The sequence below is a fragment of the Phacochoerus africanus genome, chromosome 1, assembly GCF_016906955.1.
Source record: "Phacochoerus africanus isolate WHEZ1 chromosome 1, ROS_Pafr_v1, whole genome shotgun sequence".
Lineage (NCBI taxonomy): Eukaryota > Metazoa > Chordata > Mammalia > Artiodactyla > Suidae > Phacochoerus > Phacochoerus africanus.
This window is the reverse complement of record NC_062544.1, coordinates 62,463,581-62,487,753: the sequence shown is the minus strand read 5'-3', so window position 1 is coordinate 62,487,753 and position 24,173 is coordinate 62,463,581. Positions and strand designations below refer to the sequence as shown.

Genomic DNA, 24,173 nt, shown 5'->3' with positions numbered 1-24,173 from the left:
TCTTAACCGTCATGCAAATGAAAACGTAAGGAGACTAGGACACCATTAATTATTTTAAAGAAAGCACAAATCTGGCTGCATCTGTGGTAATGTCTGAATGAACTGCTAGAAAATGGGTTTTGCTTTTATGATGATGGAGTGTAATTAGTCTGTGTTTGACTTATATCTGTCTGGTGATTAATAGGTACCTACCAGTTTAAAACCCCCGAATCCTCTCCACCGGGTACACCAATTGGCAGGATCAAAGCCAGCGATGCTGACATGGGAGAAAATGCTGAAATTGAGTACAGCATTACAGAGGGAGAGGGGCTGGACATGTTTGATGTCATCACCGATCAGGAAACCCAGGAAGGGATTATAACTGTCAAAAAGGTAATGCATTTTTTTAAATACCATACAAATCAAGGCATTTACTTTGCTCTGGTCCTCAAGCAACTGGGGGCAATTACATCTCACAGGAACATTCCTCTCAAGCCCTGATTTATTAATTTTTTTTAAAGACCTAGCCTAATTATATTGAGAGCTCTCTGGTTGGCTTTCAGGGGTCCTCAATAATCTTATGCATTCATTAATTCCATGCTTTCGATAAATTTTTATTAAGAACCCCCTAAGTAAATAAATAACATAAACTAATGATACACATTAAAGTGCATGAACTAAATGCTGTAAATGAACAATAAATTAGAAAAACAGAGCCAGACACTGTTCCAGATGCTGGAGGTGCAATAGTACATTCAATATGATGGTCTCTGCTCTGGTAGAACTGCTCTCAGAGACAAGAAAGCAAAGAAAGAGAGAAACATGTATAATTACAAATTCAGTTACATAGTCGAAGGAAAAGAGTAATACAAGCAGTGATAAAGATAGTTTGAATTAGAGAGAGAGATAGAAAGATCACAAAAATAAAGTACCAAAATTTCCTGCAAGCTCTAGGTACTTTTTGGAACACAACAAAGTTTTTATACTTTGAATTCCTATTTTCCCCCAATGTACTCATTCACTATTAACCCCCAAAATTGCCTGGCCCCATGGATCATTATACTAAAATATAGCAAAAATTAAAAGCCATGGAGTTCCCATGATGGCTCAGCTGAAATGAACCCAACTGGTATCCATGAGGTTTCGGGTGTGATCCTTGGCCTTGTTCAGTGGGTTAAGGAGGCAGCATTGCCATAAGCTGTGGTGTAGGTTGCAGCTCAGATCTGGTGTTGCTGGGGTTGTGGTGTAGGCAGGCAGCTGTAGCTCCGACTTAACCCCTAGCCTGGGAACTTGCATATACCATACCTGCAGCCCTTAAAAAAAAAAAACCACCACTAACCTGTGTGTTTCAAAGCTAAAAATAATATTAATTTTGGTTACTTTTTTGAATTATTTCAATTTTATCATGTATGGTATAATATTTTCTCTCTCTTTTAGCATATTGTTATATTTGCTGGTAAATATAAGCATAGGTGGATGTAAATAAGAAAAATTTTCCTCGTAAGCTTTGGATTACATGTCTTAATATCTGGAAACACAATAAAACATGTTTAAGTGACATTCAGATCAATGTTTTATACTATAATATAATTAGAAAGCCCATTAGTGTGCATTAACCTTTTTAATTTTCTTGGTGCCTTATCAGATTCAAACTGAAATTTTGCCTAGCTGACTAAATCACATTCACTAACATCTTGATTAATTGTGTTTCTAGTGAGCCTTGTCATATTATCATCTAAAACTAAAAGTCAGCAATAAGCATTTGGGTTCACTATGTCTCCAGAAGCAGAAATACTTCTCCTCAAGACCTCTGACAACAATGATCATTACCTTCTTTGGCAAGTAGTTAGCTGGATGCCCTTATCAAGATATTACTTAGAATATTTTATCGCCTCATGCAAAAAAAAAAAAAAAACTGTCCTATTTTATTTTACCCTATTTTAATATATTTTGTCTGAATGAGGAGGAGGGAATTATGCTGCCAAGTTGTGGTTCTCCATCCTGGCTGCACAGTGGGGCAGTGTTTAAAAGTATCCATTGCCACCTCCACCCTGGATATTTTGGTTTAATATGGACAAATTTGAAACACTCATTTAGGTGTTCAGTTGAAGGTAGATGTGACAACATCTGACTCAATACGATTCACAGCATATTTGTCAACCTGCCCCTGATGTGGCTCCCTTTAGTCAAGTATGAAGACTTCCTTTTTTTTTTTGCTTTCTTAGGGCCACCCTCGTAGCATATGGAGGTTCCCAGGCTAGGGGTCTAATCAGAGCTATAGCTGCCTGCCTACACCACAGCCACAGCCATGCCAGATCCGAGCTGTGTCTGCGAACTACACCACAGCTCATGGCAACACCGGATTCTTAACCCACTGAGCGAGGCCAGGGATTGAACCCGCAACCTCATGGTTGGTTCCTGGTTGGATTCGTTTCCACTGTGCCACAATGGGAACTCCCATGTAAGAATTTCTTTAAAGGGGTCCTGTAACAGACTCCTGCTTCTAGATTCCCTTCTCCTGCCCATCATAACTTGCATTCCAAGTGCATGATGTCAGCTCACACTTTCATCAGGATTGTGGGGCATCTGAACTCCCATGTCTTTGCCCAATATCATGCTGTGTATCCATATCTCAGAGCAATATGATCACATTCATTTATCAGTGATTTGCACTAAAAATCATTCATGTCTTGGCTTTCTGTGACTCGGCTGCTTTAAATATGTCACTTCTTCCTCCCCTCCTCCCCCTACAAGATCTTAGACTTTGAAAAGAGGAAAGTGTACACCCTCAAAGTGGAAGCCTCCAATCCTCACGTTGAACCCCGCTTTCTCTACCTGGGTCCATTCAAAGATTCAGCCACGGTTAGAATTATGGTGGAAGATGTAGACGAGCCCCCTGTCTTCAGCAAACTGGCCTACATCCTACAAATAAGAGAAGATGCTCAGATAAACACGACGATAGGTTCGGTCACAGCCCAAGATCCAGATGCTGCCAGGAATCCTGTCAAGTAAGTACACATCTGTGACCTGTCTCTTCCATAAGGTTGCTGGTTTATAGTCATATATTCACTTGTAAGTTGAAAAAGATGAATCCTTTTTTCCAATTAGCTGTATCTTCTTGAAAAACTAAAGTACCTTTACTCCCTTTATTCTCCTTGCTCAACATAAAGTATTATTTTAGCAACTATATCAACCTAAAAAACTCAAAATTGGGGGGAAAAAACATAAAATGTGCTGGAAATTCACTGCTTACATAGAAATGGCACAAAGTAATGCAGCTGAATGACCTGGGTCTTTTTTTTTTTTTTTTTTAAGGTCTTAGACTTGTTAAAGATTAGAATGGAGAAAACATTGTGATTTTTAACAAACAAGGCACTGGACTTGAATGTCTGTTATTCAAGTATGGAAGAACCTACTATGTAACAGGCAGAATTATGCTCCATTTGGATGCATAATTTTTTTCTTTTGCAGACATGGATAAAAACAACTGTCTCATGAGATACATCTGTGAAATCCTGGGGAAATTAATAGAGCTGAATCCAAATATATACTGTGTATGCAAGCTCTATTTTCCCTGTACTTTCCATAGTTGTAATCATGTTGTAAGAAAGCTTTGCTGCTCTTAGAGACCATCGATGCATAGATATGCTAGAATCTTATCATGAAAGCACTGTAGTCAACAGCTTCAAGCCTTTACCACTAACTTAGTTGACTCACTGAGAAAATTGCTAAACCAGAATATTTTTTGTGTAACATACTCTCCATAAAGAAAGTAAGCCGAACGAGAAGCTCTGCCATGTGCCAGACATGTTCTAGGCACCCAGGAGAGGACAGAGAACAGTATCAAGTCCTGACCTCATGATGTTTACCTTCTAACTGGGGGAGATAGAAATAAGCAAAGGATAAATACCTGATATGCCAGGTGAAACCAAAGTATAAGCGGTAAAATAAGACAGAGTATTGGAGTTCCCATCGTGGCGCAGTGGAAACGAATCCAACTAGGAACCATGAGGTTGCAGGTTCAATCCCTGGCCTCACTCACTGAGTTAAGGATCTGGCGGTGCTGTGAGGTGAGCTGTGGTATAAGTCACACAGATGTGGCTCAGATCTGGCATGGCTGTGGCGTAGGCCGGCAGCTGTAGCTCTGAATAGACCCCTAGCCTGGGAACCTCCATGTGCCATGGGTGCAGCCCTGAAAAGACAAAAGACTGAGTAAATAAATAAGACATAGGATGGAAACAAAGCACATCTGCGATGCTATTTCAGACAGTGCAGTCAGGTAGGAAATCATTTGCGTAAGGTTTGGATGAAGTGAAGGGATGAACTATACAGCTCTCTGGGGGAAGAACATGCAAGAAGAGGGAAAAGCAAGGGTAAGATCTGGTGTCAGAGTTTACTTGGGCTGCAGGAGTAGAGGCAGGTGGGACAAGACAGGGCTATTACATAGGTGGTGAGGGAGACAGGTCCTGCTGGGGCTTGTAGGCCCTGGTAACCGCAGGATTTTATTCTGATTGAGGCAAAAAGCCCCTGGAGACCTTTGAGTAGAAGAGTTAACTAACCCAAAACTACTTTTTTAAGTGGTCACACTGAGTGCTGCATATTATTGCAGATGAAAGAGTTTGAGGCTCTAAGACAGTCTTTTTCTAGCTCTTTAGCCATCGAGGCCTTTGTTTAAAGGAAACCTCATGGCATGTCCCACATCCAAAACACAAAAATGCCTGGCTTATCTTCAGGGAATAATTTTAAGCCTTTGGGAAAACAGACTCTGTTGTTTTATCATCCTATTGGAATATCTGTAGGCTTCTTCTTGAATTGGATGAGGGGCAACTCCAAAGAGCCACATGAGAGCTCTGTGGGTCAAGTGTTCTTCCATAGACATTTAACATTGTTTTTTGTTTGTTTGTTTGTTTTGTGGTTGACAGAGTGAACCCAACCCACAGCAGTAACCCAAGCCACTGTGCTGACAGTACTGGGTCCTTAGCCCACTATGCCTAACACTGTTAATATGGAAAATGAACGATGGCCTTTGTACATATAACACAAATAACTTAAGTACTTTCACAACATTCTCTCACTCAGTTTCTTCTACTGTATAAGAAAAAAATCTTAGCAAGTCAATATCGAGCCTAATTTTAAAGGGTTAACACTGAAGTTTATAAATATGAGCCTTGGTTACCTCTTTGATCAGTCAACATGTTTTTAATTGAAAGAGATAATGTCTTCTGGGAATTTAGGCTGCATTTTTATGTCTATTTTACTTGTTATACCAAATACCACTTTTAACCATGGCATTTATTTTAAGTAGTTAGCTTGTCAGACTAGGTTGGCTGTCAGCTAATTTTGAAGTTTTTTCTGCCAACCTTCACTTGTACACATGGATTTCATATACAGGTATAGATTTAAGGATAAAAATACACATAGATATATCGGTAAATAAGTGCATATTCCAGTGGTTTCTTTTATAGGATAAAACTGATTCTTATATTAGGAAAGTACAACCATGCCTAGTTTTTGGTTATTCAAGGCACAAATATTGAACAGCTGGGGCTAGACACCATGTTAGGTGCACAACTAATACTAGAGAATTCTTCCCCCAAATATTGATTTGCCATTATGCAATCACAAGTCTTTAATTCTTTAACCACATAAAATAATTTTCCCAATAACTTTATATCACAAGTATCCTTTAATTTCTATGGAAGTCTTATAAAATGTTACTCTGATGCTTATTTTGAAAAATTTACATGCAAACACTCTTCCTTTCCTCACCCATAAATCTCCCTTCACGATACATTAGAAGTCAAATTATTGAATCGCAGAATACACGAAAGTTCTAGAGGGAAAAACAAGAGCTACCCAGCAGAATGATCTGCTATAGTTCTGATCGATTGATTACCATTTTCCTTATCAATTACTATTACAATTAATGTGACTGGACAGTGAATTTTTAGATATAAATTGGAATCACTCTGGAAAGAAGAACAAAAAAAAAATGCAACTTTGTGTGCCTCAAATGAGGCATCTTTGCTAAACAATGTACACATTTTAGGTTTTCTGTTAATTTTTAAATCTTTCAATTAAGAAAATAATATACAATTTTTGTATTTCCAAAATAGTTACATTCTCTTTAAAATTGAAAGCTGCCTTTAACTAAAAATTCCTCACCTCTTACCCTTTATGTCAAAGTTTCGTGAGAAAATATGACTACTTGTAAAACTTAAAACTATAGCAGGAAGAAGAAACGAAAGAAGATTGCTACCATGTATAATTGTAACAGCTTATAAAGGCAATAAGCAGCATGTCTTAGGCTTGACATTTTTCATGAGAGAAAAGATATATTTGTAGAAAATTATTAAATTCCTTATAAAGTCTATGAATACGGGAGATTTCCTCTTTGGTAATTATGTCCTATAAATATTTATCATTCTCAATTTTAAAATGAAGAAAGATTATCAAGAAAGTTCAATGCTATTGGCTAAATTATTATTTATGTATTTATTTATTTTTGCTTTTTAGGTCCACACCTGTGGCATATGTAAGTTCCCAGGCTAGGGGTCAAATCAGAGCTGCAGCTGCCAGCCTACAACACAGCCATAGCAACATAGAATCCGAGCCATGTTTGCAATCTACACCACAGCTCATGGCAACACTGGAACCTTAACCCACTGGGCAAGGCCAGGGATCAAACCCAAGTCCCCATGGATACTAGTCAGGTTCATTACTGCTGAACCACAACAGGAACTCCTGGCTAAATTCTTAATAAATGTGGATTCATGACATAAATGGCAAAACAGTAGCTATTTCATGTGTTTCAACCTTTTTGATAATAAAACACTAGATTTATATAAACTGAAACTAATATTCTAATCCAGCTTGACATATATGTATCCATTGTGAACTTCATTAATTCTCTTTAAAATCAGGTTTAAATAGCCTACAATAATGGAATATCTATTTTATTTAGACACCTGTTGGATGAAAAAATAGATTTTATTAAGATAACATATATTGTTTATTATTATTTAAGAGTAGTACTTTGAAACAAAATAATTAATTGAAATAAAATCTTGGAACATGGTACACTTGCAAGTTAGTAATAAGAGTTTAAAGCATTCATGACTCCACCTGCGTATGACTAGTTAGGACATTTACTTAAAATATATTTCTACTGAGCTGACCCTTTAAAATCCCCTATCATGGTATACATGTTATGCTGAAATGGGCAAGTGTTTGTTCCTTATGGCCCTAGCATATCAACTCTCTTTTGAGTTTTCTCTTTAATGCTTCCCTCTCTAAAACAGAGTGTATATATTTTCCCCTTACATATAGCTATTCCAAAAACTAGTAATAAATTATAAAAAATAGCAATTATCAAAAATCTACTGGTCTTCCATCAGTTTCAGTGTTGAACATTTTATCCTTCTTGGGTTCTAAAACACCTCTTTGTGTTCCTTGAATTCTCCAAATTCTCCTTTTTAAATATTTATCAAATTCCCACTCTGCTCTGGACACTGTTCTAGTCCCTATGTATCTCCGTCCTCCTCACTCATCCTTTAAGTGACTCTGTTCTTAGCAAGCATTTTTCTCCCTCCTCTTTCTAGATGGTTGAATAGGAATCTAGGTTGTCAGTCCAAATGTTCATCTTGAGCTTTCTGGATTTTCCTTAGGCACCTCAGCCTCCACATATCAAAACTGGAATTTTATGATCTTCTTCAAATCCTGTTTTTCACGTTTGTGACAGCACCATCCAATGATTCTCCTAAATTCCGCCAGTGTTCTTTGCTAAACATGGGTTTAACATGGGTGACACTCCGCCGCTTAAAATCCATTGGTAGATCCACACTGAGTTAGAATAAACTCCCACTCCTCCCCGTGGCCAGCCCATCCTTCTACAGTCCAGAATGTGGCTCTCTCCCCAAGCTCATCTTCTCTCTCCCTCTCCTGCCTCACTAACCTCAGCCACATAACCATCTTTTGCTTTTTCAATATAATCAGTTTTAAGATAAAATGAATAGGGAGTCGCATTGTGGCTCAGCAGGTTAAGGACTCGATGTTGTCTCTCTGAGGATGTGGGTTTGATATCTGGCCTTGCTCAGTGGGTTAAGGATCTAGTGTTTCTGTAACTGTGGCACAGGCCTAAGCTGCAGCTCTGATTCGATGCCTGGCTCAGGAACTTCCACATGCCACCAATGTGGCTGTAAAAAGAAAAAAAAAGGAGTTCCCGTCGTGGCGCAGTGGTTAACGAATCCGACTAGGAACCATGAGGTTGCGGGTTCGGTCCCTGCCCTTGCTCAGTGGGTTAACGATCCGGCGTTGCTGTGAGCTGTGGTGTAGGTTGCAGACGCGGCTCGGATCCCTCGTTGCTGTGGCTCTGGCATAGGCCGGTGGCTACAGCTCCGATTGGACCCCTAGCCTGGGAACCTCCATATGCCACGGGAGCGGCCCAAGAAATAGCAAAAAGACAACAACAACAACAAAGATGAATAATAAAAAAAATAACCAATAACCCTACTTACACACACACACACACAAAAGTTCTAAAGGTCATATATCAATCACTATGTAAACTTGATCCAAATTACATTTTAAAAAAGAAACTTTATAAAGTGATGATACTCAAAATCATGCAACCTGTCTAGTGGGTTTACTATTAAAACCTCAATGGTAAAGAAATAATTTTTCAGAATATTTTGCTTAATGTTAAGTTACAGATATTCAAGTGTGTGCTCCAAGTAGGAAAAAAAAGTCATGAAACAGATATTCTGGGAATAGTCTTAGGATGTGAGAGTAGCAAATACAAAGAAAACCTTTCCAAATTCTGCTCTGCATTTTTCAGGTATTCTGTCGATCGACACACAGATATGGACAGAATATTCAACATCGATTCTGGAAATGGTTCGATTTTTACATCGAAACTTCTTGACCGAGAAACATTGCTGTGGCACAACATTACAGTGATAGCAACAGAGATCAGTAAGTCCAGCCTTTCATGACTGCTGTCCCCTATTGATGGAGAGAGCATATCTCAGCAAGGGCTGGGACGGGCAGCTGAAACTCGTCACCTCATCACCATGTACTGATGATCCTGCTTGATACATAGTGAGGGAAAGAGCCCTATAACAATTTGCACTAATGTTTCTTCTAGACACGTGTTTGTTCATTCGTAAACACAGAAGGACTGTGGAGGTTCTGCCATTTGAGAACTAAAATGGGAATGCCTCTCTCAACCTAGATTGAATTGCTACATGTTGGATTTGATTCCAAAAAGCTTACAAATCAGAACATTACAGAAGCAGCTGAAAGAAATGGGCTCACCATTAGACGTTGTGTGTGTGGTAGGGGGGAGGAGGTAGGGATTGAGTATATTCTAAAATGTAGGCACTGTTTAGAAATCTTTTGGATATTTATCCTCTAGCTTTCTGTAAGATGTCTATTTCAAAATCCTTGCAGAATTAAGAGAGATAAATTTTAACTTTTCCATGGTACACCAAAGTGAACAACGTTAACCACCATCCATACGATGTTTAGAATGAATTTCATGGCAGTCCCCAAGAAATTTAAGGCAAAGAAAAATTATGCCAAAGGAATACGTCAAATAAAATGATTACACCCAGTAAAAATTGTGTAATGTAAACACAATGTGTAGACCTAAGGAGATGAAAGGAAAAGAATCTTTAAAATAGCATTTAAATGTTTAAAAATAGACCTGTAAATTATAGCTCATTTTTTAGTTTTTGGTTTTGATTTTAAAAGTTTGAACATTTTTAGCTTAGTTGGGAATCTGGTGTGAAATATTCCATATTGAATGGCATATTACAGTAATATTCTTTGTCAACATAACTCATGAGATTTGAAGTGAATGAAAGGTAATGGGTTGAATAATAAATAACCAGTGTGGACAAGATGAAGCATTGCTTTTTGATAGTGATAAGAACTCCTCATTATAAATTTGTTAGGTAAGAATTTGATCTTCAGAATTTATGTTGAGGGACCAATGTGGACACCAATGACAGAGCATACTCAAAGCTCTAAAATTACAAAATTATTTCCCACTGAAAAGGATCATTTTTTATAACACCATGAAATTTTATTATTTACTGAAGCAGTCTTTCATATGTATTTTAAGCTTTGTACATAAAAATTTCTGTTCTTAAGATTTAATGTTTCTATGACATATTTGAAAGTACTAGTGATAAAGACCTTTTAAAACTTCATCTTCAGGAGCTCTAACTTTGGAAGAATAATGTGAAAATTTTAGATGCAAAGGAGCCTAAGAATCTTATTCTCTAAATTTCTAAACTACCTTTGAGGCAGAGAGCTTTATAAAACCTGCTCTCTCCCACTGCAGACCATTACACTTGCTGCTGCCTCTACCTCGAGAGCCAGAAATATTCACATGGCTTAATCCTTCTCTTTCTTCATGTCTCTGTGCAAATGGCATCTCATCAGAGAAACCATCCCTGGTCATTCCACCCAAAGTAGCACCTCCATCTCTCTCCAGTTCCTTTTTCCTGTTTAATTTTTTCCTTAGCATTTGCCATCTGGCACATTAGGTATTTATGTGTTTATACTTTGTCCACTCCCATTTGAACAAAGCTTCAGGAAGCAGGATCTTTGTTATGCTCCCCATGTCTCCCAGCACCCCAAATACTGGCTGGCACGAATTAGATGTTAGATGCTCACTCAGTATTTATGGAGTGAGCTAAAAATAGACAGGAATGAAGCGAATGAAGAGAGCTGGAGTGAGGGACTCCAGCTCCTGATTCTAAGGGCAAGAGTCTGTCTTCCATACTACTCATGGAGGTTGTCAGAGACGACAGTGAAAATACTGCATTTATCTCAGGTCCTCAAACACTGACTCTGCTCTATCATTAGCTTAAGATGAACAGCCTAGGCTTTGGAATCAGACCCAAGTTTGAATCCAGGCTCCACTCCTATCTCTGTGAACATGGACAAATTGCCTAACTTCTTTGTGCCTCAGTTTCCTCATCTATAAAATGGGGGCAATAATTATATCTATCTCAGAAGTTTGTAAGGATTAAATAAGGTAATATAACAAAGTGCTTAACATGATGTCTAGTTCTAAAACTAAAAACTAAGACCATTAACAATCATTATTGCCCCATCCTTTTTCCTTCTATGTTTTTCCCATCTGCCTACTTCCTTGGCTTCCTTTAAAACCTGCCTCTAAACTGTCTTCCCTGAATAGCTTTTCTTTATTTCGTATTACTCTGGGGTTTATTATACAGTTGCACTGTATCAATAAAAGTAGCTTTTTCTCCTAGGTATCCATCAGGGGTACCCAACTCCAGAAGTACCAAACGATCTAATTCTACTTTTTTGTGTGACTAGGATACATAGTGCTCTGTGGTACTCACAGAAGCCTTGGGGAATCCATGTATGCATGTATGAGTGAGAAGGGAGTGAGTGACCATCATCTAAAGCAGACTGGCCATCAACATATAAATGCCCATTCCTTTCTTTTTGGCATTTTGCAGATAATCCAAAGCAAAGCAGCCGCGTACCTCTATATATTAAAGTTCTAGATGTTAATGACAACCCCCCAGAATTTGCTGAGTTCTATGAAACCTTTGTCTGTGAAAAAGCAAAAGCAGATCAGGTGAGTTTCATAAGTAAATTAACTCAGATTAACTTGGATCTTCTAATAATTCATATGATACACAGAGCTGAAGGCTAGTTTTGAATTATCTATGACATAAATGCTAACAAAAATAATACAATAAATAAGAGCCAGAATGAATGCTTAACTTGCACAAGGGAACAGTTTTTAAGAAAAGCAAGTTCAGTCTCAAAGACTAATGCTGATCCCAAATCAGTCTCAAGCTTTCATTAAAACAGATTAGTCACAGCTTTATTGGAAAAATCTTTATTGGTGAGCAAATACTTTTAATTATCATATATACTGGAAAATAAAAGCTAGAACGTATGTTATAATTGCCTGTAATTCAGTTTCACTTATTTACAATGCCCATCTGTACAAGTAATACAAATTCATGAATATTTTACTGTTTCATACATTTATCCCCACCTGAAATAAGTCTTTCCTGCCAGTGATATAAGAATTATGTTACATTTTGTCAAAATGGAAGTGTACCGTTAAAATACATGTTAAAATGAGAAGCTGAAGCTGTGTGTTTCACATACAAACTAGCTTTTTTGCAAGTTGATGGTTTATGTCAAGATTGCATTTCTAGGCAGGCTGTCCAAAGAGTGCTTCCATTTACTTAAGTTGCAATGTTGTCATAGATCATTGTGATATTTTATAGCTTGGTATCACTCTAGGACCATGTTTCTCAACCTGGGTGATTTTGCCCCCCAGGGGACAGTTGGCAATGTCTGGAGACATTTTTTTTTCTTTTTTTTTTCCTCATTTATTTTTATTTATAATGATTTTTATTTTTTCCATTATAGCTGGTTTACAGTGTTCTGTCAATTTTCTACTGTACAGCAAGGTGACCCAGTTACACACACATGTATACATTATTTTTTCTCACATTATCATGCTCCATCATAAGTGGCCAGACATAGTTCCCAGTGCTACACAGCAGGATCTCATTGCTTATCCATTCCAAAGGCAACAGTTTGCATCTATTAACCCCAAATTCCCAATCCATCCCACTCCTTCTCCCTCCCCCTTGGCAACCACAAGTCTCTTCTGCATGTCTGTGATTTTCTTTTCTGTGGAAAGGTTCATTTGTGCCATATATTAGATTACAGATATAAGTGATATCATATAGTATTTGTCTTTCTCTTTCTGACTGACTTAGTATGAGAGTCTCTGGCTCCACCCATGTTGCTGCAAATGGCATCATTTTGTTCTTTTTAATGGCTGAGTAATATTCCATTGTGTATATATACATCTTCTTAACCCTGGAGACATTTCTGATTGTCACAAGGAAGAGGGTGCTATTGGTTTCAGGCAAGGAGGGCAGGCTTGCTGCTAAAAATCCTACAGTGCACAGGATAGCCCCACAAGAAAGTACTATCCCCGGCTCTATTTCTAATCCATCAATTCTTTGCATTGAGTGGATTCATTGTAAATTTTTTAGAGGTTATCATTTTAAATTAAAATTAGAAATCATTTTGTCAAGCAATTTACTGCAAAACTGTAAGAAACACTTCTGAGTTAGCAAACTTTATGGCAGCTTTATGGTTTTGATTTTAGTTGATTCAGACCCTACGAGCCGTTGACAAGGATGACCCTTACAGCGGGCACCAGTTCTCATTCTCTTTGGCCCCCGAAGCAGCCAGTGGCTCAAACTTTACCATTCAAGACAACAAAGGTAAATGAGCCCAAGGGGCCTTGTCTGTCTCTATATTTATATCTGTATCCATATCTGCCTACTCCCATCACAGTTGATCCAACACATAACATGGTTTCCACTTCCATTCATCACTTTGCTTTCCGGTTCCAGACAACACCGCGGGAATCTTAACTCGGAAAAATGGCTATAATAGACATGAGATGAGCATCTATCTCCTGCCTGTGGTCATATCAGACAACGACTACCCAGTTCAAAGCAGCACTGGGACAGTGACTGTCCGGGTCTGTGCATGTGACCACCAAGGGAACATGCAGTCCTGCAATGCGGAGGCCCTCGTCCACCCCACGGGACTGAGCACAGGGGCTCTGATTGCCATCCTTCTGTGCATCGTGACCCTACTAGGTAAACTGCTTCTCCCTGCATCCTATCTCCCCATGCTGAGGGGCACACACTGTTACTGTGGCTCTCTAGATTTATCCGCCTCCCCCATTAAGGCATACAGTCCGATCTAGGTGAGTAGAGTTATGTGCTGGGAATCTATGTTTTTCACCCATGAACTAGTTTTTCCTTGAAAATGGCTTTGTGAGACTTGCCCATGTCTTTCCACATCTTTCCCTACCCACCAAAAAAATCTCTTGTCTATCTGACTGGGAATGGATCTCGGGGATTTGAGGGCAATATAAATATGCCCTTTTCATTTCATTGGGTGTTTCATATTTAACCGGGCAAATGTTAAATTTTCAAAGAGTGAACGTTGCTGGGCATGGAGTATATGATAAAGGCCCTTTCTACGAAGGTAAAGTTTAAAGATCAATGGGAAAGTAGAGAGAGAAATGTGATGACTTTTTCTTTCTAAAACAGAAAAATAAATAGCAGCTAAATTTTCTTTAAGTCCAAACTATTACATTTAGAATGGATAAACCATAAAGTCCTACTGTATAGCACAGGGAACTATATCCAATCTCCTGGGATAGACCGTGACCGAAAATAATATTTTAAAAAAGAACACATGTATATGTATGACTGAGTCACTTTGCTGTACAGCAGAAATTAGCACAACATTGTAAATGAACTATAATAAAAAAAATCCCCCCAATCCAAAAATAAAAATAAAAATAAATTTTCTTTAACTCAGCAAACTTATTTGGATCATCCACCCACTTAAATAATTACCTTCTTAACATAGTTCTCTGGCTGCCACATACACAATATCTATTATTTCTCAGACTCTCAATAATAAATAACTTATGTGACTACGAAAATAAATTTGGGACCCAGAAGAAATGAATGTAATAAAAGTGAAAATCAAAGTCTAAGAGTGATTCAGACCAAATTTTTACCCCCAGCCCACTAATTAAGCACACAAGTTGAGCTCAAAATGTTCAAAAGTCCCTTGACCTCTGCGAACTAAGAGGTCAAATGTTGGCTAATGCAGCCCTTTGAAAAATAAAAGTTAAGATTGGTAAAACTTACCTACACCATAGGGGAAATAAATAAGAAGTCAGAGTTAACCTGGTTTCCAAAGAGAGAGAGAAACTTTTAAAAAATGACAATCTAGTGACTTTGAGAAAAGGGAAAAAAAGACCCACATTTTCCCCAGAACAGTGCACCTAGGGATCCCTGCTTGAGAATTTCACATTCCAGATCAACTTTGCTAATTATAACAGAGCCTTAAAACTCAGCTACAGAACTGTGATTCTCTTTGTCGACTAAGACTTGGAGGAAGTATTTTAAGATATGAGAATAAATAAAAACTGACAGTATGCAAAGACAAAGCAGTGTTCTAATGGTGTGAGTCTGTAAAAATTGTTTTCCCAGAGAAAGATATGAATATTCTTTGTGATTAAAAAGGTTATTTTTAGAAGGGCTGGGCTGGCAGGGGACCCGCGGGTAGAATTCCAGGGCCTCATGGTCTATGGAGGAAGAGCTGGCCCTCACCTCATAAAGGGGATACTTCCTTTCCCTCATCATCTACCCACTTTCTCCTCCCCCTTATTTTCTTCTAACCCGTCTCTATGTCCTCTCTTTTCATCTCCTTCCTGCAATGAATACACTGTCTTTTTACTCCCAATTTGCCTCAGTGCTTCCCACATCTTGTCTAGTCTCTTCGGAATTCTATACCTAATTAAAAAGGAGAAAAATGCCATCTAACCTTTACTAGGCTCACATCATTGTCTAGACACTGGGCAAGATGCTTTATGAATGTTTTGCTCACTTAATCCTCAGAACCATCTGGTCTATATGTATCTGCATTGTACATATGAAAACTGAGGCTCCAGGATGTGAAGCCAGGTCACATAGCTCACAGGTGGTAGAACTTTGCCCCCTGACCTCTGGTGCTTCCACATTGTCCGCTACTTTCTTCATGAGCTTACAGAACGCAGTGCAACTTCCAGACTGAAAGAGAGCTTGAACTGAAAACAAGATGACTGAAGAAAGTGCAGCAAACCTGAGTGTCTGTAAGAGAAGGAAAGCCACATTGATACAGGAGGAAATCTGCTGTCAATAAAGTGCATCATGTGGCATCTGTTGTTTTTGTCAATAAAGCAATAGTAAAAACAACTGCTATATCTCATGCTTCTTGGTACCTTAGAGCTGGCATAACTTTCACACTGGGCACTGTGTTATTGCTTCTCTTTTACAGAGAAGGAAACAGAAAGGTCAGGTTGTTTAAGTGAACCTACATTGGCTGATCTTTAATGCCCTGCTACCTTCTAGTTTTAGGATGAGACTTGAGCACAAATTGGTCCAAATGCCTCAGCCCCAAAATCTCACTGCTGTCCTCTGGCCACAAGGGGGTAGAGAAACAGGAAGGGCTCAGTTACTGGGAAGAATGCATATTACTGCCTCAGAATTTTTATTTTTTTATGTGCTTAGAAACTCACATTCTTGGTTTATAAAAGTTAGCTTTGAAAAAGTTCTCCTTTTTAAGCAGTTATGCTCCCAAGAAATTCTGTTCAGGTGTGCACTGGGCCAATAAGAAAAGATACAGGCAGTTGTAGCAGTAGGAGAATCAGGCGGTACACAAATGCCTTTGAATTACCGAAGGTGCCCTCTCTCTTCTACTCAGTTGCACTTTCAGGTAGGTGTAGGTCTGAAAGACAAGATATAGGCAACCTAAGCTGAGGAAGAATTAGGAAGTGATAAGTGCCTGCTATCTTGTCTTAAATGGTGCAATAAATTTAGGTCTTTGGGGTGTTCCTGTCATGGTGCAGCGGAAACGAATCCGACTAGGAACCATGAGGTTGCAGGTTCAATCCCTGGCCTCGCTCAGTGGGTTAAGGATCTGGCATTGCTGTGGCTGTGGCATAGGCTAGCAGCTGTAGCTCCAATTTGACCCCTAGCCTGGGAACCTCAATATGCCATGGGTGCGGCCCTAAAAAGACAAAAGACAAAAAAAAAAAAGAATTTAGTTCAAGAGAGAGCTCGATTCTATTCTCTAATGCCAAAGGCTGTCTTACAACCCTCCATTTTGCAAATTCATGTCACACTGGAGACCTGTTTAGAAGGTGGAGTAAGAGGATCCCTCCACCCAAAGCCCTGCAATTTTCCACCCACCTGGACCCCAGGGTAAAGTGAAGGTGTACAGAGCATCCACAGCCCCACCTGACATGGCCCTTCCTCCTCCTCTCCTCTCTCCCACTTCCTCTAGTCTAGCACCTCAAACACTTGAGGCACACCCCCTCTCCATGGCCTCTCTTCTAGCTTTGTCCTCTTGCATTTTCTGCCCTAGATGGCTGTTTTTCTCCAGGTAGCTCCTTGGATGACTCCTCATCTCTTTGCTCAAGTGTCACTTCCTCAATGATGCATTCCCCCAAAGACAAACATAGACAGGCCCTCAAACATACACAGAAGCCCTTCACATCTTCCTAATTCTGCCCTAGTCTTTCATGTTTACATTGCACTTATCACCTTTTAATAATTTCCTTATTTGTTATACATTTTTTTATGTCTTCATGCACCACCACCACCACCACCATCACCACCCTATCTACCTTATTATTCAGACAGGGCTCTTGATTAATTGTTTTTCATTGATAGTGCCTAGACCTATACCTGGCACAGGGTTGGCAGTAAATAAATATTTATTGAATGAACAAATAAATACTGTGAATGAAAGGGACAAATGACACCTCAAGATACTCTCTGGCAACAAAGGAGTATGTGAATTATACAACCACATGCTTGAAAACGGCAAAACTATATATCCTTTAGAAGTATTCTATAACACAAACATGCTTCAAAGCACAGTAATTAAGAGTGCAGCCTTTTTAGTTTGACTGACCTAGATTTCAATTGTTTGTACACATGACACTTCTAAACTTCAATTTCCTCTTATGTAAAATGGAGTTATAATGATGGCACCTACTTTGTAGGGCTATTATGATAATTAAATCTGATTCGGTATGCAAATCACCTAGCACTGTGCTTGGCACATAGAACCATCTCAATATATAACTGGTTATTAATACTATCAACATGTGAAATGTTAAATAGGTATGCACAGATCCATTACTAGAGAGAGAGATACGTATCCACCAAAAGCCGTTATTCTGTAACTTTTAATATGATAATTCAATTTTCATGGTTCATCAAAACTGGACCATATAGATGGTTATAGATGAGAGAGTAAAGAGATGTTACTGGTTCTTCCATACTACTCTCCTCTGGATAAGCCCAGGATAACAATGCATTTTCTGCCCTAGATGGCTGTTTTTCTCTCTCAGCTCTCACTATGTTTTTACTTTCCACCCATATGTCCATTCGTAGATGTGTCTCTTTACAGGGAGCCAGCTGTGTTCTAAGTAGCCAGCTGTGAAAAAACATCAGGAGCTATTTAAACACAGTTCTTGTTTTGCCTCTAATCTGAATTAGGAAATATCCAACAACAACGAACATTCCGGTCAGCGAATTTACAGAATATAAACCTCTGAGAGGTTTTTTTGTTTTTATTTTTTAAGTTACCAATTCACTGTGTTTATATCGTTCAGCCTAAACAGAAATAATCTGGCGAGCTGGCTGAACTTGAAGCCCAAAATGGCTTTCTGAATTGTATTTGGGTCTCTTCAGGTAGTACCTGCAATAATATTTCCTATATGTAAGAAAAGTATGCAAATATTCATATCTCTACTTTGAGTTTTAAACTAACTTCACACTTTTTTCGGGGGGGAAAAAAAAGGAGGCATCGTGCAAAAGTTATTTTAGAGCTGGAGTTATGCAAACCCTTCAACACATCCCCGAAGGTGCCAGCCTTGTGCTTATAAGTAGTTTCAGAGCATTTCAGGTGTTCAGCATAATTTTCACTCTTATTGCAGTACTCTCAACTGTGGCTGAGCTCTTTTATATTATTTTTTTTTTCCTCACCTGGAAACTAGTTTGCCATTTCAAAGCAAAAAGGAACTTTTGACAAAATATGAAGGTGTTTTACACTCTACTTAAGTCATAACTTTCTCTCAAACGGTTACTCCATTTGGGGTGGGGGTGGGTGGGTCCTGGGTTTGATTATGCGTGGAGGCAAGTGCCACCTTAAAGAAACAAAAGTTGAATCTGTAGTTTCTTCGAGAATTTTTGAAAACTTCACTTTGGAGCAGTATTTCTTCCTGACTTTAATTGGGCGGCAAATTAATTTTCCCTTCCCTTTCGGTTTTGTTTCTGCTTCCAGTGACAGTGGTGTTGTTTGCAGCTCTGAGGCGGCAGCGGAAAAAAGAACCTTTGATCATTTCCAAAGAGGACATCAGAGACAACATTGTCAGTTACAACGACGAAGGTGGCGGAGAAGAGGACACGCAGGCCTTTGATATTGGCACCCTGAGGAATCCTGAAGCCATAGAGGACAGCAAATTACGCAGGGACATCGTGCCCGAAGCCCTTTTTCTACCCCGACGGACTGCAGCAGCGCGTGACAACACCGACGTCCGAGATTTCATTAACCAAAGGTTAAAGGAAAATGACACAGACCCCACCGCCCCGCCCTACGACTCCTTGGCCACCTACGCCTACGAGGGCACCGGCTCGGTGGCCGAGTCCCTGAGCTCGCTGGAGTCGGCGACCACGGATGGAGATCAAGACTACGATTACCTTAGTGACTGGGGGCCTCGGTTCAAAAAGCTTGCAGATATGTACGGAGGGGTGGACAGTGACAAGGACTCCTAATATGTTGCCTTTTTCATTTTCCAGTACAACACTAAAACATGTGAAGTGGCTATTTCTTTCTATTTATCCACTGCTCCGTGAAGGGTTCTCTGTTCTAGCCGTTCCAACAGTCAATGGCTGCAGTCCGTGTGGATCCAGTGTTAGAGACGTTTTTCTAGTACAGTTTTACGAGCTTCCGAGAGGCAAATGTTTATTTTTTAGTGCATCTGGTTAACCATGTCAGCTCAACAGGCGCCGTGCTAGGGGAGAGGATGGGGAGTCATCTTCTCCCGTGCTCTCTTAGGGCAAGTTTGGAATCTGCTTAATTCCACGGACCTGGTCTCTTAGGACATCGCATTGACTCATGTTCCCGCTGACTGCTCTGTACATTTCACTTGCTAATGGGATGAGGGATTGTGCTTTAATTATAAAATATAGTTTTAGTAAAAGAAATAAGGGAGGAACCACTGTTCCTGGTACATCAGCTCACAAGGAGATGATGAACTGTGGATGGGTGTGTTTTTCTATCACAAAGAATTTAAAATGATATTTGCCAGTCTTTGCCCTTCACATCTTTTTCTGGCACCAATGACTATTCAAGACATCAGATCTACCAACGTTTTGAGATTCTCCTTCCTTTTTAGGAAATGATGCCAATTAAGTGGTAACATTCAAAAATAACAACCAAAAAAAACAAAACAAAAAAAAACACACTTAATAAGACCTCATTCCTTGCCACTGACTTATAATTTGTTATATAGTAGACATGCGAAAGTTTGCCCTTGCACCATATAAAGGGAACGGGAAAATAGCTAATAATGTTAACAAAGGAAATATTTAGCATATTTTAAACTTTGGGCCACCAAATGTATCATGGATCACTTGAAATTATTTCAGCCAGCAGTAGGCTAATTACAAATAAGTCTAACTGTTTAAAACATTCTTAAAGGAACTTTTCTGAGACAAAGTTTAACTCCTTGTCTATAGTCGTCAGTATTACTTGAATATACTTGAAAGTAGCAGTGTGAAGTACAATAATTCATATTCTTCAGATACTTCTTACACAATTAAGTTGCATTAGTAAAGGTAGGTTAAATAAAACTCAAATCCCTCTCTCAAAGAGTTTAATGGGGAGGTAAGAGCCAGTCACACTTAAACTTGACACCCTGTCTTTCACATCCGGAAACATCCGTATATTTATATAATGTGATAGATGTAGATGAACATTGAAATCTACATTTCAATGATGATTTTCAATGGTGAAAAACTACATATCAAAGTTTGGAAGACGCTTTGCAGAGGGAAAACTTGGATTCCCTTCAACAGGGGTGTTTAAGACAATTAAAATGATAGTTGACTTTCAAAAGCATTAATATTTTTCATTGTTTTTAACTTCATTTCCATGGCAACCCTGCCATCCTTGTCTTTGAACTAATGATAAAGTAATGGTCTCAAACTACAACAGAAAAGTAATGTACAATCCATCCAATCCATTATTTCTCTAATTATGCAATTAGCATCATAGTTATTATCCAGAGGACTCAATTGAACTGAACTAATCCTTTTGGCAGGTTCAAATCATTTATTTCGTATGATGATTTTTATCATTAGAATCTTCCATTTTGCAGTCATCAGAAATTTCCAAAGTACTGTAATAAAAACATCCTCATTTTAAAAACTTTAAAAAAAAAAGGCTCTGTATGTATATAATATGTATGCTGACTTCAATTATTAGTCTTAGGGATTTATTTTCAATTAATGTTAATTTTATACAGATAATCATTTCCATTTGGGGATAATGTCATATTAGCACATATTTTCTATTTGGAAACACATTGTTGTTAAGTTATAAATAGGTGTGGTCACCCAGAAAGTAAAGACAGCACCTTTAAAATAAGAGAAATATCATCTTTTGGGGTTATCCAATTAGAGTGAAAAATTTTTACAACCATATTATTCCTTAGGTTTCCTGAATTGTTGGACTTCCCTGTATACTAACAGGTATTACATGCTTAGGTCCTTTTTTGCTTACAAGGTTTTCTTTTGCTAGTTCTTCACATACACACATACACACAGAGAAATGCAAACAAAATATTATAAGAGATGTCCACTCTAATGAACTGATAGTCACAGGTAAGTGTTGGAAAAAAGATAGCTCAGTAAAGTTAATTAGTAAGAACTAGTTATTTATAGCAATAGAACAGCACCGTAATCACACGACTTACTGTAAAATTAAAGCTCTCTCTATCCTTATGTTTCATGCCATGTAATAAATTGTATCAAAAAAGAGAGTCCTGTAAAAAGAAAAGTATCATCAAAAGTCTTCCTTTTGAACTTTTGGCATTAATTGGAATGTCTAAGGGTCGACGCTACCAACTTCAATGTTTAAGAGTAAGGTTTACTCTCTCCTAATAAGTGAAAGTAAGAAATTCTGTAGTGGAATATCTGAGATGTAATTGGCAAAGTATCTTATCCTACCCTAACGATGGGACAGTCATACCAAGAACAGGTTCATACAACTAAATATTGAAATAACCATTTAATCTCTTATCATGAAACCTGATGACGAGGTGAATCTCCAAGAAACTGGATAATTTGAGACTAGAGCTAAAGATTTTGCACTAGGGCCCTATAAGTATCAAAGCCAAATAATCTTTTCCTAAAATCAAGGCTGTCTGACATCACGGAAACAGTAAGAGCCATGGTTCCATCATTCTGTGCTGGTCTCACTTCCTTCTCACCAAGACATCAGGTCAAGAACCTGGGTCGACATGAATGATGACGGGAGAAAAAAATTAGTTTTCAGCTCAGTTTTCACATTGTCTCTATCCTGATATTATATGTTTGTTTTTGAGAAAGACAGAAGGAGAGTGGAAAGGAGTAAAACTAATATTTGCTTTAATCATTGAGAAACTGAAATTCATTAAATATAGGGAGATTCCTTTTGTGGGTTATTTCAAGGACTTTGAGGCCTTTCTGATAATTTTTTTTTTTCTCCCTATATTTGAAGGAAAGAATTTCTTCAAACCATTGAGATATTCCCTGGAATAAGCTGAAATTTTAAAAACATTAAATTATAGCCCATTCACTAAATAGCACTTTCTGCTAAAAGGCCTGGAAAACATTCATCCTCAAATAAAAAACTAAATCTAATGGGAGAGAAACAAAGATGGTTCCATAGAGTCATAAAAGAGGGGAACTGAGCCCAGTAAATACACGTTTTTTATAAGAGCTTTCTTAGCTTTACAGTTTAGGTGCATAAAGGGTAGGCGGGGTTGGACACAAATTGACTTCATTTTCAGATGGAACAAAACCTAGTGATTCAATTCTAACTCAGTATAAAAACTTTTGGTTTATCATTCATTTTAAGCTCCCCAAAAGTTGTATAAAATGTTCTTAAAAGTTGAATCTCTACTTTAGAAGCATCCAAATTTTATGGATCCAAATTAACTTTAGAATGTTTCCATTACTTTCATTTTTAGGTAGTTTTTATTTTTTATTTATTTATTTATTTTTGTCTTTTTAGGGCCGCACCCTCGGCTTACGGAGGTTCCCAGGCTCGGGGTCTAATCAGAGCTGTAGCTACTGGCCTACACCACAGCCACAGCCATACCAGATCCGAGCCGCATCTTTGACCTATACCATAGCTCAAGGCAATGCCAGATCCTTAACCCACTGAGCAAGGCCAGGGATCAAACCCGCAACCTCATGGTTCCTAGTCGGATTCGTTAACCACTAAGCCTTGGCGGGAACTCTGGTAATTTTTAAATTTAAATTTTTTTAACTTCATTTCAAATTTTAATTTAAAAAATTTTAAGTAATCCATATATTTGAGATGTTCTGATTTGCTGAGCAATACCTTATGTCAAGGGCTTTGCTTTGAAATAGGTATTTCATTGGAGATAATAAGGTATAAAGTACAACTTGGGCATTCTTCAATTCAGTATACTTGAGGACCATTTAAAAACATGCAGTTGAAAAGAAAGAACAAAGTTGATGCCTGGGCACAAACCAAATATTTAAATCAGGTACAGCTAAATTCATTTTTCCCAGAAACTAAACGAACCACCAATGAAATATTTTATCCTAGTTACTACTGTTGAAACAATGCAATTACTTTGGAAGAACACTCTGAAAAGTCATGATCACCACTATTTTGAAAGGTATCCTCTGGAAAAGAAGGTATCCTCCAAATCATTCTCGTGTAATTTTATTCTTTTTTTGTTTTTATCGAGATGAAATCTTTTTTGAATTGTGACAGGAGATTAAAAATCCAAGCAGTCTACTATGTTTACATTAACACTACAACCCAGCCTCCTTTATCAGAGGATAAGAGTGGAAAGATTAAGACTTAGTGTGTGGGGGTCTTCAGAAAGATCATCTATTTCCTAAGGTTTGACAAACAGCTTTCTTTTCCAGAGGATGCAGAATTACAGTATGGTCTCCTTAAAAGTTCAGTGATTCTTACGGTTGCAGCATTTTTAATCTCCCTTTGGCATCTTTATGGAATAATTTTCTAAAGGGATAATTCTCTGCTAAAAAATATCAGACCCCGACCATATTTAATGTGCAGAGCAATACACTGACTCACACACTTGTTAAAAGTTAATAAAGAAATAGTTCATTTTTAAAGCCAGAAGTTTATGGTCTCTGCATCCTCAATTTAATTTAAGCATTGCTGAGACAATCTCTAATCTACTCTCCATTTGGTAATACCTTATTTATGATGCATTTTCATTTTTTAATTTGGGGGGAACGTTTCCCCGACAGAGCCAG

The 24,173-nt window shown here is 38.2% G+C and overlaps 1 protein-coding gene across 1 annotated transcript in view; it reads left to right on the top strand.

Annotated features, from left to right (window-relative positions):
- The window catches only part of CDH6 (cadherin 6), a 126,744-nt gene extending 105,978 nt beyond the window's left edge, over nucleotides 1-20,766 (top strand). Inside the window, exons 6-12 of the mRNA XM_047767703.1 lie at nucleotides 185-372; nucleotides 2,734-2,987; nucleotides 8,816-8,952; nucleotides 11,478-11,599; nucleotides 13,166-13,283; nucleotides 13,416-13,667; nucleotides 18,928-20,766. Coding sequence (XP_047623659.1) covers nucleotides 185-372; nucleotides 2,734-2,987; nucleotides 8,816-8,952; nucleotides 11,478-11,599; nucleotides 13,166-13,283; nucleotides 13,416-13,667; nucleotides 18,928-19,418 — 1,562 coding nt within the window. The 3' untranslated portion in view covers nucleotides 19,419-20,766. The remainder of the gene's footprint in view (nucleotides 1-184; nucleotides 373-2,733; nucleotides 2,988-8,815; nucleotides 8,953-11,477; nucleotides 11,600-13,165; nucleotides 13,284-13,415; nucleotides 13,668-18,927) is intronic.
- Nucleotides 20,767-24,173: the final 3,407 nt, after the last annotated feature.